At 26.9% G+C, this 12,377-nt stretch overlaps 1 protein-coding gene and 1 long non-coding RNA gene across 4 annotated transcripts in view; both read right to left on the bottom strand.

The window, feature by feature from the left end:
- Nucleotides 1–2,630: 2,630 nt before the first annotated feature.
- On the bottom strand, nucleotides 2,631–6,210 carry LOC136081586 (uncharacterized). Of its 3 annotated transcripts, XR_010638924.1 has the most exons (5): nucleotides 4,875–6,210; nucleotides 4,482–4,559; nucleotides 4,122–4,193; nucleotides 3,368–3,461; nucleotides 2,631–2,820 (listed from the first exon to the last, which is right to left on the bottom strand). It is a non-coding gene; the product is annotated as an uncharacterized LOC136081586 (long non-coding RNA). The 3 variants fall into 3 exon arrangements; XR_010638923.1 differs by having other exon boundaries at nucleotides 2,631–3,461; XR_010638925.1 differs by lacking the exon at nucleotides 3,368–3,461.
- Nucleotides 6,211–8,383: 2,173 nt separating this feature from the next.
- The window catches only part of LOC100200787 (PHD finger protein 10), a 32,211-nt gene continuing 28,217 nt past the window's right edge, over nucleotides 8,384–12,377 (bottom strand). Inside the window, exons 14-15 of the mRNA XM_065798983.1 lie at nucleotides 8,847–8,959; nucleotides 8,384–8,626 (exon numbers count right to left, since the gene is read on the bottom strand). Coding sequence (XP_065655055.1) covers nucleotides 8,469–8,626; nucleotides 8,847–8,959 — 271 coding nt within the window. The 3' untranslated portion in view covers nucleotides 8,384–8,468. The remainder of the gene's footprint in view (nucleotides 8,627–8,846; nucleotides 8,960–12,377) is intronic.

Genomic DNA, 12,377 nt, shown 5'->3' with positions numbered 1-12,377 from the left:
ATTTAAAAAGATTATTTCAAAATTCTTTATATTGAGCTAGTTATGACAATTTAAGTCCTAAACCATCCGGAATTAGGGTTTTTTACGGTATATACATTTTTTTTTTTTTTACAACAATCATTATGATATATTTCAAAAACAAATAATACTTACATGTCTCCGATTTGTATGTATACCCACCACACATATTTACAATCCCTAAAGAAAGTTAAGAATGCTGTTTTGTGCATGCGCGTTTGACAGTGGGTTAAAATAATTAATTTGAAAACTCGTGGTTTATAATATAAAGTGCTGGCTATTAACCCATGTATTTAAAAAATATACGCAAGTTCGTTGCACCACAGAGCTATGTTTTTTTTTTTGTTTTTTTTCTATAAATTGAATTTTTTTTTCTATAAATTGAATTTTTTTTTCTATAAATTGAATTTTTTTTTCTGAAAATTGAATTTTTTTTTGAGATTTAGTAACTCTTCCTGATGATCCAGCAATGGTGAAACTTAAAGTAGAAGATAACAGTTAGATAAGTGTTTTTTACTAATTTATATATATATATATATATATATTTTCTTTTTATTTTTTATATATTTATTTTTATAATAAGAATTGTTCTTCTTATTATTTATTTATTTTTTATTTAATACAGATCGATAAAATTGGTTTTGTTAATTATGATTTCTTTTAGTTTTTTCTTCAGGGCAATAAGATTATCCAATTTAGTAAGTTCTATATTTTGTGGTATTATTTTGTTGTAAAAATAAGGGCAATGGTATACAATTGAAAATCTCAAAAATTTCGTTTTTTATGGGCAATGTGAAGTTTCCTGTTCCTCGTGTGATATATCTGTTGTTGTTGTTTTGAAAAAAGTTATTAGTAAAATAAGTTCGGACAAGCCCGAGCTTATATTTGAGCTTTTGAAAAAAAATTGGTGTTAATTTGATAGATATTTAATGCATTCAGTTTTTTAAGTAAAGGATCGGCATGAATGAACTTATTTATATTTTAAATCAATCTTGATGCGTGTTTCTGGTGTATATATAGTTTAGATTTATTTGTACTTTCCCATACAATATTAGCAAATGTTTGATAACTTTCTATATAAGAAAAGTAGAGAATATTTAGATTCTCCTGGGAAAGTATAGGTTTGACTTTGTAGAGTATGCCGATACTACTTAATATTTTTTGTATTTTTTGTCTATATATGGGCTTTCCAAGAAATGTTTTTGTCAATAATTATCCCAAGAAAGTTAATTGTTTCTTTTGATGCTTATTTTATCTATTTTTGTAATGGTAGCATGCTTGGTGTATTATTTTTTTGCTGGTAGGAATGAAACAAAATGTATTTTGTTTTATCTGTATTTAAAGATAATTTATTAACTTTAAACCAGATCTTTATTTCCAATAACTTCTGGTTCCCAAGGTTCTATCCTTGGTCCTGTTTTGTTTCTTATCTACATTAATAATCTTCCCGACAACCTAAAGTAGCTCTTTTTGCTGATGATCCAACTTTACTCCTGTCTTCACCCAACTTTTATCGTGACAAGAAGTCTTCCCTTTTTGTTCGCTTAAAAGCCGGCAGCCGATATTGAATCTGATCTCACTTCTTTAACAGATTGGGGCTCTCAGTGACTTGTAAGTTTTAACGCCAGCAAAACTCAGTTATTTAATGCAAACTACTATCGCATTACTGTAGACATTTCTTTATTAATAAATGACAACCCTCTCACTGAGTCCTTTTCTTTACGTCTTCTTGGATTATCGTTTCCCAGTCGGCAAATTTAGTTGTAAATGCGCATTAGAAACTCGTTTAAATACGTATCGATGTGGTATATATGTTAGCCATTTTATCGTGTCGAACACGCATTAGAAATACGCATTATATGCGTATAAAGACAGGTATACAATACGACGCCTACTGAGTATCAAACTCGCATTTGAAACTCTTGTAAACACGTGTAAAACACGACATTTTTTGATCTTTTGATAGCTAATCATTTTTCCAGCATTTTTTGATCTTTGAGCTAACTTCTAGACATTTATATGTTTATACTTATGTCAAATAATGAGGGTTTGCAAAAAATTGCGATGATTGGAGGCTGGGAGCAAAAAAGCCCAAAATTTTTGCAACATCTGCCCCAAACGTGAGAGTAACAAGTTGATAAAATACTTTTTGTACTGTTCTTAATTAGACTTATATTCATCGATAATTTTTAAGTTTCATAGTATTATCTCTGAGCGTTCAAAAATTATGACCATATAAAGTTTAAACCCCCCTCAATTTGAGGGGTTGTAATTTTTATATGGTCATAATTTTTGAATGCTGAGAGATAATATTTTGAAACTTAAATTATCGATGAATATAAGTCTAGTTAAGAACAGTACAAAAAATATTTCACCATCTTATTGCTCTCACGTTTGGGGCAGGTGTTGCAAAAATTTGGGGGCTTTTTTGTTCCCAGCCTCGAACCATCGCAATTTTTTGCAAACCCTCATTATTTGATATAAGTATAAACATATAAATGTTTGGAGTTAGCTCCATGTCTGGAAGTTAGCTATCTCAAAGATCAAAAAATGCTGGATCCGCCACTGGGTTATGAGTTATTAAATCATTAATAACAATAAAAACACATTAATAACTTGATATATTATCTAAAATATTGAATACAAATTTATCTATAAATATTTTAACTTTGACTCCGTATCAGCAACGTCATTGCTTATAGGTAACGACATAAAGACCGCATTAACATTAGTTGAGTTCTTTTTAAAATCTGTCACAACACAAGTACCAAAAAAGGAAAGTCAAGTAAAGCCTGCAAATACCTAAAAAAAGACATGAAAAAAAAATTACAATTTTTAATTACAAAAGTACTATTTGCATTTTATTGTTAGTAGAATTAGGATAATAATAACAGAAAATATATATTCTGTCTACAGAATAATTAAAAATGATTATAAAAAGGCTAGACAACACAATGTATACATTGTTACTATAGTAACGCTGGCAAATAACACCACAACTTAATAAGATATTTTATTAACTTAAATACTTGGACTGAAAAGATTTTATTTATTACAATATTTGAACAATCAAGGGACAATTATAGTTAAACAATTTGAGCAACTATATCATAAAATAGCAAGCAACTTGTAAAATATTTCTTATAAATTATCATTATCATTTGTGGTATTAAGAAATACGTAAGAGCTCAGTAATTACATAAGTTTTATTAAATCTCCCTCTCATCTAAGAGAAAGAGAGAGAGAGAGAAAGTGTTTCCAAAGCAGCATGTTAACAAATGTATAAAAGCGTGGAATAAATAGTAGTAACTGGTTTTATTATGTTACCAGTAAACAAAATTATTTTTACCTTGATTAAAAGCTAATTTTTAACAATTCTTAATTAAGCTCCAGCTTCTCTCTAACTGCCGACTAATGATTAATAGAGTAAATTTCACATCATACTAAATTTACAAAATTAAAACCATGTTTCAACAGTTAGCTAACTAATCAAAAGATGACAAAGGGAAGACTAACTAAAAAAAAAATGAAAAAAAGAACATAATTATTAAATTATAAAAAATAAATAAAATTATTTAGGTTTAAAAGTGTTAATTGTTACTATAAATAGTTAAACTCATACTTTGCTTTGTTCTAAAGTGTCTAAAGTAAAATCAAATTAACAGACATTAACATTGCTTGACACTGAATTCTGTCAAGTAAGTTTTCTGCACACCAAGTTGCATTTCTTACATTTCAACAACGATTAATTTCATCCTGCCTAGATCTATTTTTTTCATTTGACAACTATTTTCAAGTTGCCTATTAGCATTTACATTAATAACTTCTTTGAGCCTAATACTTTCTATTTCAATTTTACCGTTATAATTAAACATATTACCAGTAATCTTACTATTGTTACAATTGAATAAATGAACGTAAAAGAATCTTACAAATTGTGATCTTTTCTAATCAAAGACTTTATTTAAACTTAAGATTTATTGAAATCCATATCTTTTTATATGTTTATATACATAAGTCGTTTATCGAAAATATTAAACAATACTTATTTAAATCAATTTTTAATTTAACAAAGAATCTACAATGCACAAAATTATTTTTACCTTAATGAACAAAAGTAATAAATGCACAATCTTGTATAAAAATTGAAACAATGTCAGTCAGTATATTTTGCTCTAAAGTAATTATATATATATATATATATATATATATATATATATATATATATATATATATATATATATATATATATATATATATATATATATATATATATATATATATATATATATACTGAAATATAGGCAGATTTAAGTTTATAAACTTTCGTTTCAACAAATTACAGTCAGTTTTCCATGTTAAATACATAAAATATATATCTAATATAATATATATCAAATATAAAATAAATCCAATATAAAATAAAACAAAATAGTAAACTTATTCAAACCAGTATCACTTACACCGTGTGAAGTAACTATAAAACACTTCAGTTCTTTTCAATCACTCTAAAAAATAACTTTCAGCTCTTTCCAATAGCACTAAAAAACAAAACAAAACTTGCTTAGCTGAGTTGCCTAGTTTATAAGAATCTGAAAACAGATAAGTAAAAAACCAAGAACAAACAAACATTTATTTATTAGGACTACTATATTTAAACAAATTAAATTAAACAAAAAATAACGCCAATTCTCCTTAAAAGTTAAAAAAAATTTCAGCTCAAATTTGCTTGCAGATAAGAAACACATTTAGAAAAGCCTAGAAACTACTTAAAAATGACATATACAACATTGAAGTTTGAACATTGACTCGACTAATTATTAGCAGATGTTTTTCAAAAATTCATAAAAATTTACATCCATTTGTTCTTTTGTATCGCATAAATCCATCCTATGATAAATCTGAAATAAAAAAAATAAAATGGATAAGTAAATACAAAGAAAAACATCATATATGAATCGAAAATCAATCTGATAAAGATAAGATGTCATGATAAAAGAGTAGTAGTTGTTAAATATTGTTATTTCATGTTAGCTTTTAGAAAACAAATCATGTTGGTACTTCATTGTTCTAAAAATTCAAATTGAGATATAAACAAAATGTATATACGGCAAAATGATTTTTCTTGAGTGACTTTTAGTGAATGATTAAAAGCAGTGAGTTTCAATAATAAAACCACTTATAATTTTTAACAATAGACACCAACATAAAAGTAAGGCAAATGTAACAACATTAGTAACATAAATAACAACTTTACACAAAATCTTGCTCAACATGTTTACCAAGTCACACACTTTGAAAACATGGAAACAACATAATATAAACATATATAATAACTATAAAACACAATAGATTTATTTAACTTTATATAACATATATAAACACCTCATATAATATTTATATACACAATAGATACATTTTATACTATTTTAATGACACATTTATAAAACAATTACATAACACATATTACCACATACATATATTTATCAAAAACTTTTTAACTTTAAACATAATATAAACATATATGCAAACTATAAACATATATAACTTGAATTGCGCGAACAAAACATTTAAAAATAACATGAAAAAATATAAAAAGGTTCATATATATATTCATATATAAAAACATATATATCTCGTAATAAAATATCAAATTATAATCATATTTAACTTAAATCAAATACTTATTAAAAAAAGAGCAAAAAACAGTTAGAAGAACTGCAACCCTTATAACAAAATTTAACGTTTAGCAACAATAAAATGTCAGTGTCGGCTCGAAATTTTAATTTACTTTTCTAAATTTTTTAAAACAGTACAAAAAAAAGGTAATAGCATAACAGAAATGTTAATAAAATAATAATCAACATAATAAAATAAGCAAGGTATGAAATGATAGGATTTATAATATATTTGAATTATATTAATTTAGGACTTCATAAAACAAAATAAATTTAAAAGTAGTAAAAAAATTTAAAAGTAAAATTTAAAATATTTTTATGATAAAGTATTAGTAACTCTTTTAGTACAAAAAAGTACTGTAACTGTATTGGAGATATGTGATACTGCTTTAGCAGAATGATATCTCTTCATACAACTTTTCATATATTCCTGACTATTCTTTTTCATTCCAGACAAACTTTTTACTAATTTTCTCAAGAGAAAACTTTTTACTTTAAATTTTGCTTTCGCAATTTCAGTTTAAGCATGCGCTTTAAAGCAAAGATTTTCGTTTTTCCGTTATATGTTGATATTTGATCAAAATCGGGTACGATATCGTATCCGATTTTGATCAAATATTAAATAATACGTATTTTTGATAAATAAGTGGTATTGAACTCGAGTTCGAAACTTAAAACTAAATGCGTATTTTTCTGGTATCAACGACGGTATACGTGATCAATACTCCAAGTATTTACAATACTAGTTATGCCGACTGGGTTACTACTGACCTTTCATGGAAACCATATATACAATCGGTTGCTAAATTAGGATCATCTAAGGTTGCTTCTCTTTTTCGTGCTTGCTATTTACTCACTCCTGATTCCATTCTCTGCATCTACAAATATCTTATTCGTCCCAGTATGGAATACTGTATTCATATTTGGGCTGGTTCTTCTGATAATGCTCTTTCTCTTCTAGACAAGGTTTAAAAACGCATTGTAAACTTAGTTGGACTTGGTTTATCTGCTAAACTTGAGCCTCTTTCCCATCGTTGTAAATTGCGTCTCTACTTCTTTTCTACAAATACTATCATAGTTGCTGCTCAAATGAGCTATCATCTCTAGTTCTACCAACTAAAACTCGTTTGACTCGTCGTTCAGCAAAGTCTCATTCTTTTACTATATCTGTTCCTGCATGCTCTAAAAACTTTTATTCGTCTAGTTTTTGTCCCCGCACTTAAATTTATTGGAACTCTTGTCTTCCTGACTCATACAACCATCATTTTTTTATGCTTTCTGTCAGCCGTTTCTTTGCTTTATAACTCTATTAGTTTCTCTAGTAACTGCCACCTTTATAGTGGTTGCTTGCAGCCTTGTTGGGAGTGAATTAAAAATATGTACTTTAAATTATATAAATCTCATGATACTATTAAGATGTCATTGAAATATTTATATTTTTTAAATTTGGATATAAAACGATAGCTTTTACACACATCTAATAGAAATGGTGGTCTTGCTCATACCACATCTAATAGAAATGGTGGTCTTGCTCATACACACATCTAATAGAAATGGTGGTCAAGCTTTAACCTAATGCTAATCGTAAACTTAGTGTGCCGTATATTACAATTATTATATGTGATATAATAAAATACAAATTATTTACTTATTTATATTGCACTGTTAAAATGACGAAAACATAGTTAAAAACTAAATTTCATTTTTTATAATTGGTTTCCTTTTTTTTAAGTACGTAAACATCGATTTACTTATCTAAATCTTGCGGCTTTTTATAGGTCTTTAAGTTAAATTTTTGTTATTTTCTTGCAGCTTTTTATTAGGCCTCTTTAGTTAAATTCTTACAATTGAAGTATTGATTATTATTGAAAAAAAAAAAAAAAATGAAAAAGTAGAACTAATAATGAACGGCCGAAAAAACAGCTATTATGCATTGCCCATGCATTAAATGGAAAGGTTTTGGCCCATGCTTGCTTGCCGACGATGGGCCGGCCTTGGTAGCAATGATGGGCGATGCATGGACCAAGCATGGAGAGTTTGCCGAGCTGCCAAACATCTTAGAATGTAACCCAATTGACAAGTTTTCGAGTTTTCTAAAAAGAATACTCGAAAGAATCTCTCTGCAAAAATTTAAATACGAAATAATGACAAGCAATAAATCTGAAACAACTTAGCATCAACTGCCTCAAGTCGACAAGTACCTCCCAAAAGAGACTTTGCCAAGTTAATTCATTCTCGAATTGAAAAAAATAAGAAATAATAAACTTATAGAAGAAATTTAATTTTGAAACAAATAAAACACTATATATGAATTTCTGTTTTATTACTACATATATTTTTATAATTTATTGATTCATATTTCTTAAAATTCAATGATGTAAGTTTTTTAGCTTATAATAAATTTCTGTAATCTTGAACTGTCTGTAATCTTCATCAAAAATTTTAGTTTAATTTATAACATATTATATTCAAGAAAAGCTAACAATCTAATAATAAACTATTAAATAATTCTCTTAATATATATATATATATATATATATATATATATATATATATATATATATATATATATATATATATATATATATATATATATATATATATATATATATATATATATATATATATATATCATAAATATTATAACTAAATACATTTAAACACTTGTGGAAATTAATAAAACAAAATTCATGCTCAGCATGCTTTTCAAAATTCATTTTTTTTAAATTGAGAATATCTTTGTAGCCAATAAAACATTTATATAAAGCTATATTATTTTTCATCAGCTGATTTAATTCCATATATTCTTCTTTTTTTATGAAAGGAATCCATTCTTTCTTCTTTTTCACCACGACATAAAACGCACGTGTATGCAGAATGATGATCTTTAGACAATTCAATATAACGTTGCTCATCAATACCATCACAATCTGCAACCCAGCACAAGATTAAACAAAATAAAAACAAGTTTTTTCATTTCAGAAAAAAAATAATTAGAAAAATATTAAGTAAACGTTATATATTATTTTTGTATATAAACTTTTTTAATATTCATTTGTTATACTTCATACTTATTATATTTAATGCATATCCTTCTTCTTATTATACTTTTATTATTAATTTTTTTTATTTATTATTAATTTTTATCACCTGTGTGTATCCAACGATCACAATTATCACAACAAACCATTGGATTAACAACACCATCATCATCACAATACACCTTTAAGCAAACTGGACAAAAACTACCTTTTCGAAATAATCTAAGAATAAAATTTTTTTAATGGTTAAAACCATCAAATAACGATTCCTAATATATCAATTATTTAAAGATATAAACTATTTGAAAAAAGTACCCATACTCCAATCATTACACTACCCTAACCCCAAACCATCAGTTAATGTTTTCTTGTAAATGTTCTTAATTAATGTACTTATCAATTAATGTACTTTTTATTTTGCATAAACTCTGTTTATTTTCAAGTGTAATAAAATAAGCATTGCGTAATTTATGCATCATGTCAAAAAATGCATTTTTTTTCACATAAAACAACTGAATTATTAATTTCAATCATATATTACCATAGAAACCAAATTTTTTTGCGAGTATTTGAGATCATCTGCGGGATCTTGCTGAGTTTTTTTGAAGCTGCTATCCATTTTATTTAAATCTTCACCTAACGCAAATATCATACTTTTCAATAAGATTCTTTTTATAATTGAATAATAACTTAAAGCAACTTGTTGCTAAGGAAAATTAGGATTTTCATTTTAAGATACTCTTTCGACACCATTTTTCATACTATTCGAGAGACTTCTTGGAGTAGTGGATTGTAGCCAAAATATTGTGAGCATATCATGCTTTTTAATGAATGGCAAAAAGACGTTTATTTAAACATTTTTCGATATACAAATCTGAGCTTTAAGTCTTGTGAGTGCACACCAAATGTGCACATTAAATCACAGGAGCAGATTGCATCCCATACAAGGAACTTGAGAGCAAAATTCTCAAGCTAAATATACTTTGTTAGCAACACACCGACCTTTCAACTAATAAAAATATAGCTGACCTGACAATTGTGAAAAAGTCTTTTTTATAATAGGTTTCTTAGTCTTCAATTATGCACAAGTTTTCTTGGTTTAAAAGTTTATATAGCTTTTTCGAAACAACAAATTTCTTTTCTATCAATCGTTTATTTTAGAGTTTGTTTTATATTCTTGAGATTTTAATTTTTCCTATCAAGTCTTCTCAAGTCTTGGTTACATTTAAATTTTCTTGCAAAATTTGCCTTTATAAAGCAAATGATTGATTTTGTTTAACATTTTTTTTTTACTTTCTGTTTTTCTTTCAAAAGATCAAGTTTCTTTATATCACTGCTAATTTTTTTTTTTTTTTTCAATATAATTTTAGGTGCCCCAAGAAGTCCTTACGGTCTTATCACAGAGCACCGTGGAAGAGCATTTAAAAGAAAGTTCACGCCTTCTTCCTTAATGATGTTATAAAACTTACCAAGAGGTGGTGTTGAACCATGGTTTTTTAGCTTCTGAGGCAAGCGTGCTAACCATTGCGCTACAGCTGCTCAAATTGAAGATCAAGAACAATTGAAGATCAACAACCAGTCAATTTTGAAATGTCAACTTAAGATAGGGGTTTTGAAGTTTCTAAAACTTTTCTCAAATTAATATTTGTTTACTTATTTTTAACCTATTACGAGGATAACTTACCAAAAAGAAGAAAGATTACACATCAGGAAGATCACATTACACATCAGGGAGATCACGTTAAACAACAGGGAGAGATTTATTCTAATAGAGTATTTAGTTCACTGGGATAAAAAAATTCTTGCAAAAGACTGAAGGACTATTAGATTTGCTATTGTTATTTTTGGAAAAATCCCAGACTGTCTACAAGAAAATATTCTTAAAATTCAAAACTTGAAAGTAGGAATAGCTGACTAACAAACAAGTGAATGCATTTATCTTTGAAACAATGGAATGCCTAAAAAATTAATAATAATCTCACAATTTTTAAGAACCAAATCAACAAAGAGGTGGGTAAAAGAGCTTTGACTGCAATTGGAAGGCATACCTGGTACATTGGAAGGCATACCTGGTACACTGGAAGGTATACCTGGTACATTGAAAGGCATACTTGGTACATTGGAAGGCATACCTGGTACTTTGGAAAGCATACCTGGTACATTGGAAGGCATACCTGGTACATTGGAAGGCATACCTGGTACATTGGAAGGCATACCTGGTACATTGGAAGGCATACCTGGTACATTGGAAGGCATACCTGGTACTAAAGAAATGTTACTAAAACTCAAAAGCTTTGAAAACTTCAACATTCCAACTTGGAAAGCCTGTTATGCCCGGACTATCAAGAAATGTAAATTCAAGAAAGAAACTATATTTAAGCAATGAAATTTCTTCCAAAAAATACTTATCAAATTAGAAAAATTATATTAAGAACTTGCTTGGATTGTATAAACGTAACATTATTTTTACTTAGTATTACAGAAAATTTGGAAACTTGCAGGTAAAGAAAATGCTGTTTTTTTATTTTTTATTTTTTGAATATAATGATTTGTTTAACAAAATTTCTTCAGAATGATATAAATGCATCAATATTTTTTTGTAGACTGATTGAATTTTTTTTTGTGATTTAAAAGCTATTAGATATATGTGTAATATAATAAAATTTTAGGCTCCTTGGAGAATAGAAGGAGGAAGGAGAGAGGAGGGGGGGGGGAATAAAATTTCACTTTAGTCATCACACAGGGTATTATCTACTAAAATAGTTTCTGAACAATATATATATACATACTCTTGCTCATCTTTAATTTTTCCAATAAAATGCCAAGTTTATGTTATTTTTTTTTTAATTTTTTAAAGATGTTTCTATGTTGTTTTTTAAAAATGTTTTAAAGACCTAAAAAACTTTTTTGAAAAAGTTTTAATTTTATTATTTGATAGACTGCCTGCCCCAACCAAACTCTCAGTCAACACAGCAATACCATAGTAGTTTACTTGTAGTAACAGGCTATAAGATTGGCAATATAGCAGCACTTCCTTGTAGCAGCAAGCTATAAGATAGTCGATGTAGCAACATACCGCACATGTTTTACAATAAAAAAGCAACACTCCTTGCAAGTTTTACCTATTTTTCAGCCAATGTAGCAACACTCCTCGCATGTTTTAAAAACATTATAAAACAATAAAAAAATAAAAACACTATTAATTGAAAAAATTATCTAGTCATTGTTTTTTAAAAAACAATAAAACTTTATGCGATATTTTAATTGTTGTAACTTTAAGACAACATTAAAATGTCGCTTAATTATTGATATTGCTAAAATGTTAAAAAAAAGCCTTGAAAGAGATTTTTTTTACCATTAAATTCTCTTTCGAATACTATATAATGATATATACATATATATATATATATATATATATATATATATATATATATATATATATATATATATATATATATATATATATATATATATATATATATATATATATATATATATAATATATGGCTGATGAGTGCCGCAAACGGCATGAAACTTTAAGTACCGTAAAAAAGTTGTTTTTTTTCATCTTACTTTTTTAATTATTTATTGATCTATTTTGTGATTATTTCACTTTATATTGATCACTCTCAAATCGAAA

The sequence above is a fragment of the Hydra vulgaris genome, chromosome 06 (assembly GCF_038396675.1).
Source record: "Hydra vulgaris chromosome 06, alternate assembly HydraT2T_AEP".
In the NCBI taxonomy this organism is placed as follows: Eukaryota; Metazoa; Cnidaria; class Hydrozoa; order Anthoathecata; family Hydridae; genus Hydra; species Hydra vulgaris.
This window is presented reverse-complemented; position numbering and strand designations above follow the sequence as displayed.